The sequence below is a fragment of the Tetrao urogallus genome (assembly GCF_951394365.1).
Source record: "Tetrao urogallus genome assembly, chromosome: 1".
In the NCBI taxonomy this organism is placed as follows: Eukaryota; Metazoa; Chordata; class Aves; order Galliformes; family Phasianidae; genus Tetrao; species Tetrao urogallus.
The window spans coordinates 191630902-191652776 of record NC_136813.1 but is presented as its reverse complement, the minus strand read 5'-3'; the positions used below and the strand labels follow the sequence as shown (position 1 = coordinate 191652776).

The 21875-nt window shown below is 39.7% G+C and overlaps 1 protein-coding gene across 1 annotated transcript in view; it reads left to right on the top strand.

Annotated features, from left to right (window-relative positions):
- The window catches only part of CHCHD3 (coiled-coil-helix-coiled-coil-helix domain containing 3), a gene marked incomplete at both ends in the record, with an annotated part of 164814 nt that overhangs the window by 98750 nt on the left and 44189 nt on the right, over nucleotides 1–21875 (top strand). The window contains 2 exons of the mRNA XM_079549075.1: nucleotides 2337–2351; nucleotides 3851–3934. Of these exons, the coding sequence (XP_079405201.1) occupies nucleotides 2337–2351; nucleotides 3851–3934 (99 nt within the window). The remainder of the gene's footprint in view (nucleotides 1–2336; nucleotides 2352–3850; nucleotides 3935–21875) is intronic.

The window sequence follows — 21875 nt, the reverse complement described above, 5'->3', positions numbered from 1 at the left end:
AGTTTTCACCTATACGTACTCAAATTCTTGTTTAAATAGGAATGGTCAGTGACAGTCTAATTCTGTCAAATCCATTTTTCATCGTTCTCTTACTTTATTTCTGCTGACCCATATAATAGGATAACATGAATGTATGAATTGCAGATGCAGTATCTTAAATGATCCATCTTAAACATGCTTGTCTGTGGTGTGAGAGCTGAAGCATACTTTACTATCAAGAGCATCTTGTGGTAATTTAGTTAAAATCAATACTAGAGTTTCTGAAGTAATTTTTTTTTATTAATGCTTTCTATTTGGATTCTTCCATTATGAAGATATCCAGAGCAATATACTGTGATCTGGAAACTTTTTATTAGTTATTTTTCAGCTTTCATGTCTTCCCTTCTCTATATTTCTGTTTTATGAAGAAAAATACAAATGGGCAACTTGCGTTGCTCTATAAAAGTTTTTTTGCCATTTTTCTAGGAACATAGTTGTTTGCCCAGACATCAGTAACAGAGAGCTTTTCTTGATGCGGAACTTTTAAGATGAGTGGGTCTTAAATCCCTTAGCACTCTAAGGAATAACCTGCAAAATATTGGGAATTGAAAATAGTAGATAATGTAGATAAAACATAATGTTGCAGTTACAAAAGGTGTAAAAGCTATGCAGAAATGCTCCAAGTTCTTCTACAAATGAGAAATGGGACTGGATCATGGTGCAGCCTACAGCTACGCTTTGATGGCATCATGTGAGAACACAATCGATGGCTTTAGCATTGCTGTACAAGATGTCTGGATTTTTTGATTGAACTTACTAAGATCTGTCTGTTTCATAAAAAGTGCACTGTGAATATTCAGTTGTGAATGTTGTTTCTCATTCTTTCACTGCTCATCTTTATCTATCAGAGAAAGGTTCTGCTAATCTCTTACCATTGTTTTCTTTCTGTGAGATGAAAAGAATTGATTCTGATTGATCAGCTGGACTGGAGGAGAGGACGGGGTTCTGATATGAAGCCTTTTTTCATTTCCTCCATCACTGCAATGTGTATCTTTACCTGTTGTTGCCAGAAGTGTGGCAGGTGCAGTAAATCATGCCAATCTTGCTCTTTTTAAAATATATCTTATTGGTTATCCAGTGATTTTATTCCTTAGTTTCAGGATATCCGTAGAATTGTGTGAAACACGTTTGAATTCTAAGAAGTAAAGCTTAACTAAGTTCTTGTGAGAGTAATGGAACATTAATTTTTACCATTCCTTTGTCGCTGGCCTATTTAACTGCACTCGAACAAAAGGCATGAGTTTGCAAATATTTGAGAGATCATGAGGTGGTTATGCATAAAATGATTGCATATGGGAAGCTATGATAATGCATTGAAGTGTAGTATTAAATGCTGGGAAGGTGATGGTTTGGGGAGGCACAGTCTGGGGTGAATTTTTATTTCTTATGAGCGGGACAAAAGGCAGGTTTGAGAGGCAATTCATGGATTATCTGGGAAAAGCAAAACCATGATCAATACAAAGCGTGCTAGTTAGATTGATTTAGCCTAATCAGCTTTGGAAAAGCATGTAATCAGTTTTCTTTAGTGTACAAAAGCTGATTTAAATGATGGCAGACAGAGCTGTAGCACGTGCTCCATGATTCTATACTGAATGTAGGATAGTAGAGGAAGAGCAAGATTTAGTTAAACCAAGTAAAAGTGAAATTTGGCTGTGTGCTTTTTGTGTGAGCAGGGATGTTTTTGGTGCAGTTGTGTAAGAAAACGTCCTGTCTTGACATCTTTGTAAGGGAACACCTCCCCTATGAAGACAAGCTTGAAGGAGCTGGGCTTGTTCAGCCTGGAGAAGGCTGTGAGGAGACCTCATTGCAGCCTCCCAGTATTTAAAAAGGGATTATAAAAAGGAAGGGAATCAACTTTTTACTAGGGTAGATAGTGATAGGACAAGAGGGAATGGTTTTAAGCTCATGGAGGGAAGATTTAGATTGGGTGTCAGGGGGAAGTTCTTTACTATGAGAGCAATGAGGTGCAGGAACAGGCTGCCCAGAGAGGCTGTGGTTGCTCCATCCCTGGAGGTGTTCAAGACCAGGTTGGATGACTGAGCAGCCCAGTCTGGAAGCTGGTGACCCTGCCTGTGGCAGGAGGGTTGGAACTTCAGAATCAGAATCAGAATCACTTGATAATCCTTGGTGTCCCTTCCTACCCAAGCCATTCTGTGATGATTCTAAGATTGTGTGTGGTTTTCAGCACTGTTCTGGATTACAGATGTGCCTCACATACTTATATTATTATGCATTCCTTCTCTCCACTGTTAGATAATCAATTTAACTTGAACTTTTCGACTTTTTGCATGCTTCAGGAGATAGAAAAAAAGGTAAGTGCTTCAGGAAAGTCTAACCAAAACCTCGAAGTCTTTGTTTTATTCATTGTCTAACATCCAAGACAAACCTTGAGGGGAATTAAGCCCTGTATCTGTGCAAGAAGTGCAGCACAATGTCTGGTATAAGGAAGTTTTCTGACACACTTCTGTGAGCATGACCTATAAACTCTTGGTAGGAGGAGTTTACATTTCCTATTTTTCGTGATGCAGTTAGGAAGGGGAACTGTTTGCAGTTAACTCTGTGTTACCAGTACCTGAATGAAAGTGTTAGTGATGAATGACTAATTTTGAGTAGACAATTGTGGTAATGGCCACTGATGGTTAATTATTGTTTGCTAAAGATGCCTTATCATTAATTAGGTAGGGTAATATGGTTGGTCTTGATGATCTTTAAGGTCTTTACCCACCTGAGCAGTTCTGTGATTCTGTGATTTTATAAAAGGATCATTTGCCTGAGTTTGCATTGTATAGTTGACGTCACAGTTGATGTTTATATACATTTGGTATGCATGTGTGTACTTTTAATCATAGGATCAATATAGCTTGGGTTAGAAAGGATCTTAAGGAACATCCTATTCTAACCCCCTGCTGTGGGCAGGGATGCCGACCACTAGATCAGGCGCTAAAGCAGGTTGCCCAGAGAATGTATTAATGTATTCTGTAATTCTTAATGAGTCCCTATAATATGCATAGTAGAGCATATTACAGATGAAAAGGAAAAAAAAAAAATCAATTTGCTCAGTAGTGCTGAAAACATCTTAACATGAATACTCTGCATTATTTTAAGGTACTGAACATGCAAATGACCATACGTTAAAGGGTTTCAGCTTAGCTGGATACTTCAAGTGAACTAGGAGTTTCCAGAAGAATAATAATTAAAGAGGACATCAGAGTTTTAAATACGCTTTTTAGATCTGCTTTTACAAATGTGCAAGCATTTGGTTCTTCTGAAACATTCACATGTTCAAAATTAAGTGCACGCTAAACGCTGCTACGGTTGTAGAGAAAAAGCACTACTTCAAACATCCTCTTTTTACCACAGCCTGCAAATGTGCAGATGCAAGTTTAGCTATTCTCATGTCAAAATGCCCACTCAGTAACAATTTGCAAACAAAAATTCAGTGAGTCTCTCCATATACTCTGTTGGGTAGCTTGAGCACATTTCCCTAATTTGAGAAGTGATCTACAAAGTTAATAACAAATTTTGTCTCAGCATGGAACGCTTGGTTCTGCCTTTCTGACGTGTCCAGCTACATTTGAACAAACCATGGCACAGCTGCTGAGGAGGCAAGGGAAGAACAGTACAATAGACAATCTCTTCCCATTTTCAATGCAGCAATCATCATCTTATTAATGCACTGTTTGGCAAAAACTAATAGACTGCAGTTTTCAATCACTGTGTATTCCTTACTGGTACAATTTATGGTAGATGTTTTGCTTTGTGAGTGATGCTCTTTCCTGATCCAGTTTTATCTTTCTATTTCTTTTTTTAGGCCAGGCAGCTGGAAGAGAAAGACAGAGAACTAAAGAAGCATGATGCCTACTACAAAGAGCAGCTGGCTCGACTGGAAGAAAGGGTAAGCCTTTCTTCCTTCTTAATGAAGAGTTTTCTGTTTATTTCTGCTACTGACTTTCTGGTTAGGTTTTATTGTTAAACAAGATGACTTTTCTAAGGAGAGGAAGATTAAAGCTGTGGCTAGAGAGGGGGTTTTTTGGTATTAACTGCTACTATTTCTGGCTTATTTTATATTGACAAGATGGAGGCTTTAAAGTTGAGGATATTCTTTTCCTTATTAGTTAAGTTCTCATGTTTCAGTGAGATTTTATCTGTCATAGCAATTACATATAGAGAATCATTACCTTCCTACCAGTACAGATGAAGAACCAGTGCAAGTAAATAGGCATCACCAACCAGTCTGAAAATCCTATGTGAAGTGGGAAGATACCTACTGAATTTCATTACTTGCATTGTGATCCACAGTTACTCCCATCGAGCAGTGTGTGGTTCCACCAAACCCACCTGCAGTTTAATATTAACTAATAATAACTTAATATTAACTGCAGGTTGTTTAGGACATGTTTAAAAACGTACTTTTGTGTCTCTTTTGCAATAGAATGAGACTAAACTGTACAGAGCAGTTGGGTATTGTGGGAAGAGCTTAAATATATTTAATAGGAAGTGCTTCAAAATATTACTGTTATTTATTTATAGAGTACTTTTCTATAAGATTCTGTTTTCAAACTAATTGTTACTGCCATCATGTTCTAGATCCCAGGTTTGTTGTAACCTTCAGCCTGAATATGTTTTCCTCTTTCTCCTTCTTTCTGAGCCTACTTATTGTTTAATTTGGATTTTTTGTTAGTTTTGAAAACAATGTTAATATGATATATATTCATTTGTGGAGTTTAGCAGGATAAAGAGAAGAAGATTGCTTGTTTTTATGGATTAAAAAGAAGAGTGTGTTGCCTGAATTATCAGTCTGTATAATTGATCTTAATGAATATTTTAAACAGAGGGCATACCAGATTCCATCTCATTATTTTGATCAACCTTTTTGAATACTGCATTAATAAGGGCATGTTCTTGGCAATGAGGAGCAGTTTGAAAGGATGACGTTAAATTATTTTAATGATTCTAAAAGTGTGTTATTTAAACAGTCACAAATGAAGATCCCTCATTCAAAATCCCCACAAAATACCTTCATAGTTCTCAAGCAGCTGACTGATGATAGAGCTGAAAGTATCTGTAGTAAGTCATCCAAGCTAGATCCAAGCATGGTTGTACCTGTTCACTTAGTTACTGGTCTTCCATTCTGTTGTTGAAGTCCAAGTAGTGTTGGGATAGGCCAGGTTGGGCAGCCTGGTCTAATATTAAATGTGGAGGTTGGTGGCCTTGCTTGCAGAGGGGAGCTTGGAGCTTGATGATCCTTCAGGTCCCTTCCAACCCAAGCCATTCTATGATTCTGTGATTATATGGAGTAACTGATGGCAAAGGACATGAAAAAAAACCATGGTTCTTTGCTTGTGTTTTACCTTTTTAAGGTGCTATGCAGCAAATAAGGTTTTTATTCTTTCCTATTTTTAATCTTAAAGTAGGTCATTGGTACAGTGCCTTCACTTGCTGCTGTTAAGTGGCCACTTCCAGCATGGAATTTCATTTTAAAAAGCATGTGAATATATCTTTGTTGCATAGAAATGATGTAGTGAACTATAAACACCTGTGTTTATTACTGCTGAAATGTTGTCCCTTCATATCATACGGGTGATCTTCGCCAGCTCTTGTTCCATGTCTTGATCTTAAGGTCTCCAAGACTACAGCAGACAGTTCTGAATTGACTCCCTTGTTCTGTGGGTGATGTTTGCTCTGTCTTCAGAGTTGAGTTCCTGTGGTACTGAGGCAAGTCTTTACTTTCTGACTTCGGTGTCATGCTGGAACAGGTTGCCCAAGGAGGTTGTGGATGCCCCTGGATCCCTGGAGTCATTGAAGGCCAGGCTGGATGTGGCTCTGGGCAGCCTGGTCTGGTGGTTGGCAACTCTGCACATAGCAGGGGGGTTGAAACTTGATGATCATTGTGGTTCTTTTCAACCCAGGCCATTCTGTGATTCTATGACTTTCTATTTGTAAGTAAAGAACTTTTGCTTTGCTAAGCTGTCATCAGGTTTGTTTTCAAAGTACATGTGCATATCTCTTCTACACAAAAAAAAAAAAAACAGTTGTTCAAGCTCTAAGAGGAGGTGAACTCTGTGCTCCAAATCGGGCTTTGAACTTTTTCAGAGATGTGGAGATTACAGAATGAAAACCTACAAAAGCAGAGAGGTCGTGTATCTTGCAATCCAAGCTTCACTGAGGCTGGTGCCTGCAGCCGTTATTAAGGTCATTTGTGAGTTTCACTATTGCTTATTTTTTGAGCACTGGGATGGAAATAAAGCTTTAAGGAAAGAGAAAGGTCTGTAAAGGCCTTACATGCTGGAAATTACAGAGCACAGTAACAGGCTGTTTGTTTGCTCCTAAGCTTGTCCTGATTTCAGTGGAAGGTGCACGGTGTTTGAGTATGTGCTGTTCAACAGAGAAAAGCTGAGAGTGGAAGGTAAGATGGGAGTGGAGCAAGTGGAGCTCAGAGAGATAATGTCAGTATGAGGAAATGTGCAATATTGGGCTGTCATTTGTGACAAAGAATGCTAATTACATTCTCAGATCATTCTTACATCAAATAAACACACTTTAAAAATACTTCAGCTGCGCATATGTGGTATTTCTGTCTGTTGCATCACTGAATGTCAGAGCTCATCTGTATGATTAATTGGCTTTTTGATTACCTAGCTTTTTCAATTAGAAGCTTCATATTTGTGTTCCTCAGTGCTGCTGAAAAAACAGTGCAGACGTTGATAATAAAGGGAGACGACAACAGAACAGATTAGTGTCAGCACAGGGTGCTCCTTATGGAGAAAATTATTATACATATTCAGTGCCAGATGAAGTCTGTCAATTATAAAATATTTCAGTGACTGAGTGAAGATGCTCAACCTTTTGAGGAGATTAATACAGGACAAAATAACTGTGCACCAGTGACAGCTGTGATACTAAAACGTAAACAATTCCATTCTCTGGGGCAATATCTGTTCATAAATTTAGTTTATGTGCTAAAAACCTTTTGATACTTTCCAAAAACCCGGCGATTCCCCTAACAGCTGCCAGTGCTTCTAGGTCAAAGATAGCACATAAGCGATGAGTTATTACGTGCTCCACAGCAGCAAAGCAAAATGAGATCGTTTAACAAAGGAGTTAAAGAATAACCTCTGTATTCTGTATATCTAACTAGAGTGTAAGGCTGTTATTTAAGAGTTCACACATCAAGCTTTGAGAAGAATCTGTGATCCTTCGTTATGTGTTTACAGACTAATGATGCTTCTTGACTAGAGCAAACAAGTGGAGGGTAAGACAGCAGAATTCAGATGGTGAATGTGCGCGTATCCTACATCATTTCAATTGCTTAATACAATGAGCAGACCTTAGTGGTATTTTTAGCCATCTGTTTTTTCTTTTAAAAGGTAGTGCAGCAAGAAATAGGAAAATGGGCATCTCAGATTGTGCAGCTTGGGACCTTGAAGACTGTGGCCTCTCTGTAGCGTTGTCTCACGTGCATCTACACCGATAGACACACACACATATTCTCACACAACTTCTGTCCATCGTTTTTCTGTTCAGCTTCTCTGCGTCCATCATCCTTCCAGTATGCCACTGGATTGCATGTAAATTCAAAGCCCTGGTGGATATAGACTTCATTACTACTTTTACATCCCTACTATAACTGTGATGTATAGGTTCCAGCCAACATCAACAGTTGCATTAATTTTGTCTGCAGAGCAGCTGACGTCCTGTCACTCCTTCACCCAGTTGCTTTTGCTTTACAATGTTTTTAATGCATGGGAAATCGTGACTGCATGCTTTCCTCTTCTGCTTGGAGTTCTGGCATCAAACACAACGATGTGTGTCTGCGTGCTTCTGCAGCTTACAGAGAGTCATTCAACTCTCCCTAGATTGACCTTTCCTCAACAAATCCAGCTATTTTCATTTACGTTACGCTGCTTCATAATACTGTTAAGCGTCGTTGCAAGAATCATGCCCCCCAGTCATGGGAGCAGAAGGAAATTAATTTTAATAGACTGCTGTATGACACAACTACTTAGTTTATCTATGTGAATGAGCAAGATGTGTATCCCCATATTAATCAGGATATTTCTCTTTCAAGCTAAGCTTCTGTGCTTGCAAATTTCCTAGAAATGCTTTCAGTGAGTATTGTTTAGTATGCATGTGAATATGCATGCAGCATAAGGTAAAGAAAATAATTCTGTTAGCGTTTAGAAGTTTCAACATTATGTTATACTGCCCAGCAGTCAACAAGTCACTGCTCCCTGTGGTTCTTGGGGGTTTTGTGATTTCTGTGCAATCCCTTGCTGATCTTCAGTGGCCTTTTTGCAGGGAGCTTCCTGCACTGCACAAGGCTTACTGCCAGATCAGAGCCTGAGAATATAGACATAAGTTCTGCAAATGTGATCCTCTTATCTGCATCCATTTCTTTCACGACTTACATTTTTAGGAAGGATTTGCAAATCAGAGGTTCAGCACTTAATTTGGGGATTCTACTTACCATGTAGGCTGTCAAGGAGCATTAACCTTAAGGTAAGATGAGCACACAGAGCACGAAGCTGTGAGCTGATGGCACATACTATACCAGGTGTTAAATAGTATTATCCATCCTGCTTGCTACAGTAAATAGGATTTCACTATTATGATGTGTCAGGATTTTCAGAGAAATCGAATTTACTAGACACTAAACTGCCATTCTCACTGCTGAGCAGCTTTATTCTGGGATCTTGTGTTCATGCTAATCCTGTTGGTAGGAAATGCTTATACCAATTGTACGGGGAAATTATAATTTAATGATCTCTTCCTTTTTTCTATTCAAGTCTTAGAATGGACCAGTGTGCTTTGCAGTGATAGAGCCAGTGCTCAGAAAGGAGATAACATACAGCTCAGCTTCACAGCCAAGTATTGGCTTTTTGTATGTGATTATAATGAACATAAGTGCTAGGATGCAAACAATGCGAGTTCCACATTTGTTCAGATTCTTCAGAATCTTGTTTACCTTTTCAAAGTCTAAACAACCAAATAATCAGAATCTGTTTGCTGTGTTTTTTTGTAAACTGCGGTTTGCAAGATGCGAATAATAGGGAACTATTATAAGGCACTATCGTAACTACAATCATTTTCATTCCCTGTGATGTATTTTAGCAGTTTAGACATTTTTTGTTTCTGTTTATTTCAAATTATCAGTTTGTTGACTGTCTTTGATCTCACACGATTGTATCAGAATTCCATAACCAGGAGATGATTCTGTTCTCACCTCTTGTGTTTAGAAGTTTGTATTCGGTAGAGCAAACATGTTTACACTCCACACATTCGTAGCGTATTCTTTCATGTCTTTCAAAATCAAACAGCAATGATGTAGGTACAGTGTTTTAAGATTTCAAACTGCATCTAGCAAAGCAGAGAACAGTTTTGGCTGATGATGCTGTGTTCTGAGCATTTGAGGAAGGCACAGAGAAAGCTCAGCAAACCTTTTGTTCCTATGAAGAAATGGAATTACCTCTAGCACGCTGCTGACAGTTAGTTAGTTGCAGTTGTTGCTTCTGTGCAATACGTGCTTTCTTTGTTGGATGCACGTAACACCAGTAGGGTTTTCCAAATTGTCCATTGCAGTTCAAAATACTGGCCATATGCATTTATTTCCTAAACATAATGCATAGCTGTATAACCTCTGTCCTGTCAGCGAAATAACCACTCAGTAGAGGCCTTACGTAGGATGCCAACATTTTATATTTTCCATAAAGGAATCTTTTTCTACTTCCCCAGCTTGTGGAGTTTCTCCAGTTTACCCTTATAGAGATATTTCATAGTCTTCAGTCCAGAGAGATGACTTTGGCGACTGCAGTCCAGCTACAAATGCCTGATCCTTTCTGCTCTGTTTAAATTGATGCTTCCACTAATATCTGTCTTAGCTTACCTAACTGAACTCCAGTGTTTCAGGAAAGTCTTGTTTGCTGACATTTTACAGACCTTTCTTCTCTTTACACTTGAAGTGGGTATGCCAGTGTCGCATTACTTAACAAATTTGAACTTCAACCAGAGCTTAGAGCAGCAGTATCTGTCAGTGGTTTAAAAGAAAACAATTCCATCCTTCTTACTCCCCTCCCATTTTTATGAGATTTTCTCATTTTTTTTCCTTCTAACTACCTCTTCGTTTTATCTCTTCATATTTATCTGCATAAACAGATCAAATACGTGTATTACGCCGTGTCTCTCTGTACATATGTAGAGGGAGTGATGCTACGTACAGAAATACAGAGAGACAGACTGGAAGCCAGAGATTTGTAGATGTTGAAACTCTGTTATCATTTCTTCCTTGAACTACATTTGAACAGGATTAGGTCATGGTTCTGTCTGTGTATTAAACCAGTCCAACCACTGCATTAATCTGCCGGCATCGAGTTCTATCTACTCAACTGAATTTAGCCATAATAAAGGGGAAAAGAAAATGTCAAACAACACTGATTTTCAAACATTTTTCAGATAGAAGCAGTAGAATGTATTATGGCTTGCACTGTAGCCATATACCATACCATTCTTATCTATGTAAGGCTACTGGTGGGACAATATTCAACCTCTACAGAGAATTGTTGCAGATTTCCCCAAATCGGTGCAGGAGGAGACCTGAACATAAAATCAAGACACATTAATTTCTCATTCTGTACTTGGGCCAGGAGACTTTGTAATGTCACCAGACATGTGCTGCACCAGAGAGATAAAAGCAAAAGTTCATGATAGTTTCCCAATGCTTTGTATTTCCATACTGCTCATGAACCCCCCCCCCCTTTTTAGTATTGACCAGAGCATAATGTTTTTGTCAGTTTAGCATAATAAAGCTGTCAGCCCAACCTGTGATCTTGCTTCATGTTGCCAATATTAGAAAATTCCTCTCTTCAAATTTCATTATATTTTGGGGATAGAGCTTTTGTTGAGCTCTTCTTGCCTGGCAGGTTGAGATTAGGAAACTTGCTACCAATTACAATATCTGAAACCTCAACCTGATTGACAAAGACAGACGGAGCTGTAGCCTTCTGACTGGAGTGCTGCATTAATGCTCTACCTCCATATCTTTCTGAGCCACAATCACTATTCCAAATAATTGTTTTTAAGCCTTTTTTGTTTAGTTTAGTTCTTTAACTCACTATCTTTTATTTGCTATTTTTAAATAAGTAGCTAATATGTATATCAGTTATTAAATACACACCCACCCATATATATTTTTTTCATAAAACAACTGAAAATGTTTACTCTGAGACATTTTCCTATTAAAATACCCCTTTCATTATCACATATCCAATCAATAGCAATGCTGAAACGCTGCTTAATAACAAAATAACGAGTTGTTCCACACTGAATAGTAGAGATTGATGTTTCTCTAAATGTTTGCTTATAGATTATTTTTTCCATCCTGTGTGCATGTCTTTAAATAAATGGAGACAAAAACCAAACTGTGATAAATAATATTCCAGGCTTTTCTGCCCCTGCAGTAAGACATTTGATAGCTGCTAGAATGTAGCAGATAGTTCCATCTAGGTTGTTTGCAATCCTTTTTTCCTACTTACCCAACACGTATATTACCTTGTTTTCAGATAGTTCTTTGTTTGTTTGTTTGTTTTGTAATTTCAGTTTGGATCAAAAGATGGGTAATTTCATGTTCACATTTTGTAAGTACTTGCAGAAGACCAAGGGGCAAGGGTATGTTGGATACAAAATAATAATTCAGGCCCACGAGCAGGGGTGTGTTTGCATGAGCTTGCAAGACTGTTAAAATGCACGCTGCCTTTTGTTACATAGTTGTGCTTTTTTCTTTATTTTTAACTCCATTGGTGCATCTCTTCAACCCATCATCATTCTTGCAGCTTTCTTTTTCTGGCTTACTACCTTTTCATGCGTCACTTCAGTAATTTACCCCCAGTCTCAGCTAGAACTAGCCACACAGGGTACCAGCTTTTCCTCTGATGCTGTTTATTTTTATAGGCAATCTCAAGTCTTCACTCTTTCTGCTTTATTTCATTGTACTTTACTGGCCTAAAATGTCGCTATAAAATCATCCTGAAGGCTCTTTCTCAGCCTACAGGATACCCCAGTGTTGTTTCCTGAAGAATTTATGCACTGGCATTTCCTCAGATGGGGAGGATGGTGGTTTTTATTTATGTGAAATTCCACTAATAATAAAACTTTTTTTTTTAAATAATTACTTTTTAAATAGTAATAAAACTTTACAAACAACTGAGTTTGTAAAACCAAACTCAGTGTGTGTTAAGCAGGTGTGTGTTCCAACAGGATGGACAGAGCTCCATGAGTGGCTGAGCAGGGACGCTCGTTGGAAAAGGGGATGCTCAAAACTTCTGAAGTTCAAATTCCTGAAGATTTTGGTTGTTGGTGTGGGTTTCCCCCAATATTGGAAATACTGTACTGGGCCCCCAATACAGGAGAGATGTGGAGCTGTTGAATAGGGTTCGGAGGAGGGCCACAAAGATGATCAGAGGGCTGGAGCCCTTCCCTACAAAGACAAGCTGAGGGAACTGGGCTTGTTCAGCCTAGAGAAGAAAAGGCTCTGGGGAGACATCATTGCAGCCTTCCAGTATGTAAAAAGGATTATAAATGAGAGGGGAATCAACTTTTTACAAGGGTAGATAGTGATAGGACAAGGAGGGGGTGGTTTTAAGCTCAGGGGGGGAAGGTTTATATTGGATGTCAGAGGGAAGTTCTCCACAGAGTGGCGAGGTACTGGAACATGCTGCCCAGAAAGGCTGTGGATGCTCCATCCTTGGAGGTGTTCAAGACCAGGTTGGATGGAGCCCTGGGCAGCCTGCTCTAGTTCCAGATCTGGAAGTTGGTGCCCCTGCCTGTAGCAGGAAGGTTGGAACTTGATGATCCTTGGTGTCTCTTCCAATCCAAGCTATTCAATGATTCTATGATTCACTGACCCAATAGACGGTGAAATACTGTTTTTCAGGAAATGGCTTTTTATATGGTATGGCTGTTTATGTCAGCCCTCTGTTTTCCTACCTATCGTGTTGCTTTGTAAAGGTGATTTCTGTCATAAACCCATTTCTGGTCCTGCAGCTCACAAGTCCTCACTGCTTGTATCTCACTTTCTTCTTAACTCTTCCTTGCTTATACAGTTTTCACCACGCTGGGTGTCACCATTTGCTAACTTCCAACTGTATTTTAACAACAGGAATTTGATCATGTTCCCATGATTACTAGCCATTGCTAACCACTGTTTTTCCCTGTGATGGTTTCAGTTTCTCTTAAAGCTTCTTCAGTCATGGTGTTTGTGAAGTCTGAACACATAAGCATATGCATCCCATGAATAAAAATTGCAGATGAGGATAAACTGTGAGACAAGTGGGAATGCAGGGAACAATACCAAAAAAACAAAGCAGCGCGTTGGACATCTCCTTCAGTCCCCGTCTGCTTTATTCTCACATATGAAATCATTGCTGGGTGCTTGTTAGGGTAAGTTGTTCATCCAGCACTGCTTGGTTTAATGAAAACAAATTAGTGGATGCATACAGTTAAACATAAACATGTCAGCGTTGCCTAAGTCACCCTTAGTGATTGTGTCTGCATCTGTTTTCCTTGATAGCTTCAGCTGCACTATTTCCCTTCCCCTTCCTGAGAAGCAACAAAAAATACCATGAGAAAAATGTTTAATAGGCAAAATGGAATAAACCAAAGAAATGTGTCATTGGAATGTCAAAAGGCGGTGCTTATCGCATTTCGTTGGATATGGCAAGGAGTTGTAACATATGTGTGGTTAATGAATAAGCAGCTTTCCTTTCTCCCATGTCTGTTCCCTCCTCCCACCTTTTTTCCTTTGTAGAAGTTTTGGTACAAGAGCTGCATTACAAGTTAACACTGTGTTTAACACAACCCTCAGTGAGATGGTTTGCTTGCAGTTCTTTGTCAAAGTATCACATAGAAAATACTCCAGCTCTAAGTAGAACCTTGTGACAGGTAAGCCAGTGGATGTTAGGGTATCTGTTAGAGATTTCAGTGACTATACAATATGAGGAATAATTGAACTGCAATAATTCTTTAATCTCTTGCACTTTCCTGGGAATCTGATGGATATGTATTCCCTTAAAGTTATTTATCTTTAAAATATATATTGCATACGGCTTTCCAATGGCCCAATTATTTCATTTTTTGGACAAACTGAGCAAGAAATGAGAAGAAGCACACTTACAGGCCAGTGTGTTTTCACTTGTTTTCTGTTCCCGACCTTTTGTGTATTCGTATTTGAAAACAAGAAGTACCCAATTTAAATACACCTTCCATTTAAAGAGGTATCAGTGACAAGATGTGCATTAAAACGTTTTCTGAGCATCTTTTCATATTAAAAAGTTCCCTTTTCATTCAAGGCAGTAGTTAGTGATTTTTCTCATTACAAAGCAATAATAATTATGTGAAATGCTTCCCTACATTTTTGTAAATCATCTTGTAAACCCAAAGGCTGAAACAGCCTTCCTGAGCACATATCGGCTTCATTTTCATTGCTGTCAGTCTGAGTGATATTTTAATTTTTCTGCCCCTAAAAATACTCCAGTCCTGTAACAGATAGATAAATGAGAGAATCCCCAGGAAATGCTGCAGAATGTTTCTATTTGCCAGCACAATAAATGCAGAAGCTAATAAATGTCCTCTTACATCAGAAGGAGGCGTATAATGAGTAAATGATGGGAAAAGGAATTTGGGAAATAAATGATCAATCCAATCTAAGTCGACAAACAATTTCTTAATAACTTGGCCTTCGGTTGGAGAGAGGGCTGTGCTCAGCACAGAGGAGAAGGACTGTTTCCATCTGGTGGCTGATAGATTTTGTGAGGCTGTTTTAGCTTCACTGAACAATAAGCTGTGATTCACATACAGCCTTTCTGATGCAAAGTTGGGATAGTTTGCCATTTGTCTGTGGGGGCCATTAGGGAAAAGGGACCGTTAGCAGAATCTAATCTTCATTTCTAATTCCTTACTGTAAGCATCGAGTCGCTCTTCAGGACAAATGATGGGAAAGGGCACAATTCCACAATATCAGGCAGAAGCAGTGCTCTGCCCTGTATTCTCCCCTATTGCAGGTTTATTTTGTCTTTCTCATCTGATTTTATTGTGCTCTTCATGTACAAGGGATTAAGTCCAACCTAGCTGTGCTTGTGGTGATATTCTTAACATCTGGGAGAGTCCAGCCACAGAAAGAGCTGAGCCAAAACCTTAAGGTGTGACCACAGACCACAAGCTTGCTGCAAATAAAGGGGAAGATAAACGCACCAGATTTTGTGCAATGTTCTGACACGGATCTCTGCTTTGTCTGGGCTTGTTACAGAAGCCAAAGGTTAAGTACAATTTTTCTCTGTTGCATTACCCGTGAAGCTCCCTGAAACCAGCGCTCTAGCTTTAAAGGTGGGAGAAGGAGTTCAAGATGAGCAGGAGGGCTATGGGAAGAAACCTGGGGAGAACAGACAAGGAAAAAATCACAGTAATGGACTTGGTGACAAGCCTACTGACAACTTCTTTTCAGCTGAAGTTTTTGCTTTGAAGAGAGCAAAACCAATTTGTCTTGTGCATTACTCAGGTGCCTTTAAAATCCCCGACTCCCCGATCCTTCAATAAAGAAGGAACAGACAGCTGGCATTGCACTTCTGTAGCAGAGGCACCGTATTTGTGAGATCCTTCCTAGAAAAATGTGTGATCTTTACACTGATATTTCAAAGGTGAAGGTTTCTTCTTCCTTGTATTCTCTTTCACAGAGCTGTTTTTGGATGGGTTCTGTGGCTGGCAACGTGCTCAGTATGCTGTGGGTCCAGTTGGGCTGCGGAGGGGCTCGTGTTGCTTTTAATTGGAATTTCCAGACAGCTTAGAAGTGGTGGTGAGCCATCGGTGGGGAGAGGGGATGGCAGTGATAATGCAAGCCTGGTGGCGTGTTCAGTTCTCTTTAAGTGTGTCACAGGGAATTGAAAGTTCTTCCATCTTATGCCTTTCTAACTGAAAAGCATTATACCTGAAAGCTGAGACTTTTCAATATGTTTCTATTCACATGCATATTGCTGTGCCTCAAAAGGCCTTTCCTTTTGAAATATGGAAAGATAATCATGTGTTTGAAATGAGTAGATACTCTCCTGCCACTTTTGAAATCTTTATTTTTTTCCCCCTTGTCAGAGAGTTTAACTGTTTGCATTACTGTGGGCCGTAATCATCTAGGCATATGTATTTATGCACACTAAAATACAGAAACATAGCTGCAGTAATTATGAAGGAAATTCAAATGAACCATAGCAGAAGAGTTCAAATGTGTGTCTAATGCTCAGGGAAGAATTACCATTATTTTTAATGTCTTATCTTAACATTTCACTGTTTTGCCTGTTCGGTGTGACCTGGTTGGAAATTCTTTCTGCAACCAAATTTGTTGCCTTTTTGTCTACATATTTATTAAACACAAAGCCCTCCCTCCCACCCCCCAAATAATCCTTGCTCCTAAAACATCTGTAGTAGTGATGCAAAGTATGTTTTTTGCTGATGATGCCATAGGTCTTTTTAAAAGCATTGCAGATCATTGTTGCTGCATGCCTGCTCACACGTCTATTTGTGCCTTGCCCCTGATTTCAGTACTTAATCCTCACTGGCCTGTAGTCTTCAGAAGTAAAATCCTATTGGTGTTCTGCAGTGGTTAATGTCCAAACCATAGCTGCTGCTTTTGACGGTGCAAATGAGCTGTGTTAGAGCAACTATCCCAGTTTTTTGAGACAATGGAAATGTTGCCTTTAAGTACTGAGGAACAATTTGAAAAGAGAGGGTGATAATTCCATTTCTGCTTTATGCCATGGAAAATTCACCATTTTTTTCTTTGCCTCAGTTTCTCTGATCATCAACAGCAGAACAGCGTAATCATCAAAATACCGCATCAGGAGTGAATTCTCTGATAACTTGCTCACTTTTCGAGGGAATAAATAAGAAATAACACATTTTATAGAATTTAACATATATAGTGTTTTGAATTAACCATGTCCAGGCCTGGGGTCCCCAGCACAAGAAAGATGTGGAGCTCTTGGAGCAGGTCCAGAGGAGGGCTACTAAGATGATCAGAGGGCTGAAGCACCTCTCCTGTGAGGAAAGGTTGAGGGAACCGGGCTTGTTTAGCTGGGAGAAGAGAAGGCTCCGGAGAGAGCTCATTGTAGCCTTCCAGTACTTGAAGGAAGCGTATGAACAGGAGGAGGAATGGCTGTTTGTGAGGGTAGAGAGTGACAGGACAAAGGGAACGGTCTTAAACTGAGACAGGGGAGGTTTAGATCAGATATTAGGAGGAAGTTTTTCACTTGGGGGGTGGTGACACACTGGAACAGGTTGCCCAAGGAGGCTGTGATGCCCCATCCCTGGAGGCATTCAAAGCTAGGCTGGATGTGGCTCTGGGCAGCCTGGTGTGCTGGTTGGCGACCCTGCACACAGCAGGGGGTTGAAACTGGATGATCATTGTGGTCCTTTTCAACCCAGGCCATTCTATCATTCTATTCTATGATTCTATTCCATTCTATGTTACTGTTTACTCATTTCTTGGTCAACTTATCTAGCAAGCAGGCTTTTAAATCATGCTTCATAGTTGTTTTCTTAACAGAATTTTTTTTTTATATTCAGCAGGTTACACTGGTAGCAAGCACAGCCTGCCAAAATGCCCTTTCTTAGAATCTATGTATTGTTGAGTGAAGCAAGAAGAGAAAATAAGGGTGTTTTGGAGGAAAAGCCACTGTCTTAAATCAGCACTCCAGGCACTCCTTTTTAGGGGGTACTGTGGTACTGTGTGGGTCACTCAGCAGCCCTATCTGTCCTTACTCATGAGATAGTTCTCTGCTTCCTGTAGTTGAAGCTGTTCAACTCGATGAGTTGAGGCTTTTGCTATCTTGTTCCCTGTACTACCAGAAACAGATAAACTGTTTGTTTTTTTTTTACTTAACCCTACCAAATAATGCATTGCTAGCATGAAATTTGAAATGAACGTGAACCATATTGTATCCATTTACACATTTCAGACAACTTTCATGGGCTTCCTTTCTTGGTAGGACTTTACTGCTGCTACTGCCAGTTGGTTTTTGGAAACTTTCTTCAATTGTGCATGTTTCAGATAATGCTGGAGACTTGAGGATCTTTTGTGGCTAGACAGGCACAGGTGTCTCAGAAGGATTTCAACAGAGCAAAGCAAACATTTCTGATATAGACAAGCTGAAATATTGGATAGCAGTGCAGGTTGAACTTCATTTTATTAGGAAATGTGGAGAAGTGTTAAAAATGTTTTAAAAAATGCATTTTCAAAAGCAGAAAATTGCTCCTGTAAATTGGGAAAACTTCAGTCAATTTTTTTTTTTTTTTTTTGTATGGTTGTTTCCAATAATTGACGAAGGGTCTCAGATATTTCTCACATTAAAAGAAAGAACTTCTTTAAAATAAACAAATAACTAAAATAATCCTTACAAGATCCTGACTTTTCTACTGAAAAAATAAAGTGTAAAATGCTACATATGCCATCCCATACTATTGGTGGAACATTTTTAAAGTAGAGTTTATCCATGGTTAAGAGGAAAAGGATCTATTGATAAGTTGTAGAATCGCCATGGAGTTTTTCAAGAAAAGGGTAAATGTGACACTTAAAGACGTGGTTTAAAGGCATGGTGGGGATGCGTTGGTGGTTGGACCAGTATTATTTTCCAACTTTAATGATTCCATGATTCTGTAATAATACTTGTGGGGGTGGATGATACCTTTCTATTTGATTAGTTAATACAACTTAAGGAAATTTTTGGGAATGTGGATGTTTTTCAGGTATCTTTGAATTTACTGGCAATGTCCTACTACTCTTCTTGGTCAGGCTTTAAAGTCTAGCTTGAAAAGAGAGAGACTAAGTAGAAAGCTTCACTGTGTGTGTAGCATAAATGCAATGCAATTCCTGGTGGCATGATCCATAAGGCACAGATGTAAGCAATATAATCATCCTTGGAAGTGTTCAAGACACGATTTTTCAGTATCCTCTTCTAGTTGAGCCTGATTTGGGTTAGACGGCCTGTGAAGGTTCATCCTAAGCTTTCCGTGAGTTTTCACTATAAAATGAAGCTTGCTGATTGAGATAATTTAACTTCATGCTTCTTACTTCTGGAGAATGGAGACCTTACATTGCATTAATACAGTCAGCATTGCAAAGAGATTCTTTAGTGTGTGGTAAGCTTACAATGATGCTGATCCTACAAGGCATCGCCAGGTCTCACAATAACCAAATGGATGTTTTTCCCGTGGTAGGTTTAAGATAGCTGGCTATGAGGGCACATGGAGGATTTTGTTAAGGAGCTTCATGTGGGAAAAGGAAGAGCGTGTCCTTCTTGGTAAGACTGAGTGGCTGTCACACATTTAAGGTGGGAACATCTAGTCTACATTAAGTATCTGGGGTCAATCAGCAGTTGCTGATGAGAGATAGCTGCCACTGAATGGTTATCAATCCATCCCCTTAGTTTGGCAAGAGAATGACTTGCCTTGGTTCTGTTCCTATGTTTTGCCGTCAATTATCAAGGAATCACAGTTTAAACATCTATCTAAGGGCAGCAGAGGTTTTTCATGATGAATTCCATAGAGACAAGTGCTGTGGAGCACTGCCACTGTGGGCAGGGGATGAGCAGACCTGCTCTGTAATGCCATCAGTGACCTACAGAGAGAAATGAGTTCATTTGCCAAAACAGATGGATGGTGTGAAGGGGAATATGCATAGAACAGAGATTGTGTTCCTAAAAACATCTAAAAATCCATTCAGACTAATGAGGAAGAGGTGTCTTTGGAGGGTTGTGGATTTCTAGAAATATGGAGATAGTGAAGCACAAGTGATGGCTTATGAATGGAGAAGAAAAATAAAGAAACCAGTAGAAGAATTTACATATGTAGGAGAGAACATGCACTAAATAACTTCAGGAAGGTTGAAAGGCAGAATAACAGCTATGGCTTGAAAAATGGGCTGAGCACTGTGGGAGGGGGAATTGAAATTGATGGTGAGAATATACAGAACTGCACAAAAAAAAAAAAAAAAAAGGCAGGAAAAAGAAGCCAGGTAGTGAGAATAGTCCTCAGAGGTCATGAAACATGGCTATAATTTGTGAATGTTTTCTAGGTCTGCATCTGAATTATTTGCTGCCGTATAACTTCCAGCTGTAGGCATTTTGTGGTGCTACTGACAGCAACAGAACCGTGTTTTTCACTTCTGAAGCAGTGTACTTGGTGCTAACGATTACACTGTAGTATGCTGAACACTTTCTTTTTCGTAGGTCCTGGATTTTTTATTTAGCATATTTTTGAGTGCGAAGGCCACCTGCCTTGGTTTTGGCTGTGTTTCTTTCAGAAGACTGTTTCCAAACAAAATGAGTCTTCTGGGATACGCTGTTGTAAGAGCACTGAAAAATCCTCACATTAGTTTGATTTAAATTTGCTTATACCTCATTTCATTTCTTGCTTACCTAATTATCAGCATAGCTCTTAATGTAGACTGAGTAGGAAATATAATTTTCTAGGAGTCTGATCATTACCAGTCATCCAAACAAATCTGTATGATGTTTTTCATCAAGCACTTTTTTACATCCTCAGCATTTGTACTGTAGCAATCTTGATCTTTTCACACTGCTCAAACTAGTCTAAAGCAGCTACAAGAGGCTACCCTTGAAGTACTCCAGTCACTTCATAGTCACTAAAAGCTGTTACTGGTACATAGTTTTGTGAGTTTTGCTTAGCTTTAGTTTTACATCAGCTACCAGTCAGTTGATATTTTGGGATTCAGAGACTTTCTGCCTGGATATCTTGTAGGTGGTTTGACATAAGTCATGAGCTAGTCCAACTGTCCATCTACCAGCACTAAACCATGTCCCTGAGTACAGCCTCTAAACATTTCTTGAGCACATCCGTGGATGGTGACTCAACCACCTCTCTAGGCAGCCTGTTCCAGGACCTGACCACTCTCTTGGAGAGAAAGGATTTCCTAATACCCAAACTGAACCTACTCTGGCACAACTTGAGGCCATTTCCTCTAATCCAGTCAATAGTTATGCAGAAGGGGCCAATCTCCACCTTGCCACAACCTCCTTTCAGGGAGTTGTAGAGAGCAGTAAGGTCTCACCTGGGCTTTCTCTTCTCCAGGAAGACAATCCCAGCTCTCTCAGCTGCTCCTCATAAGCCTTGCACTCCAGATCCCTGGCCAGCTTCACTGTCCTTCTCTGGACATGCTCCAGATGTCTTTCTTGCAGTGAGGGGCCCAAAACTGAGCACAACACTCAAGACATGGCCTCACCAGATCTGAGTACAGGGGGATGATCACCACCCTGCTCCTGCTAGCAGTGCTGTTTTTGATACAAGCCAGGATGCCACTGGCCTTCTTGTCCACCTGCGCACACTGCTGGCTCATGTTCAGCTGAGTATTGACCAATACTTCCAGGTCCATTTCCTCAACATAGTCTTCCAGCGACTCTGCCCCAAGCCTATATTGTTGCATGTGGTTGTTGTGGCTGAAGTGCAATCTTTGGTTGGCACTTAGTCCTGTTGAATTGCATCCCAATAGCCTCTGGGCAGCTATCCAGCTTGTCCAGATCCCTCCAAAAGGCCTTCCTTCTCTCAGGCAAATCTACACTTTCCCCAACTTGATGTGATCTTACAACTTAATGATGGTGCCCTCAATTCCCTCATTCAGATTATCAATAAAGATATTAAACAGGACAGGCCCCAGTACCAACTTTTGAGGAACACCACTCATGACCATTTGACAGCTGGATTTAACTCCGTTCACCAGCACTCTCTGGGCCCAGCTCTCCAGCCAGTTATTTACCCAACAAAGAGTGTACCAGTCCAGGTGACGAGCT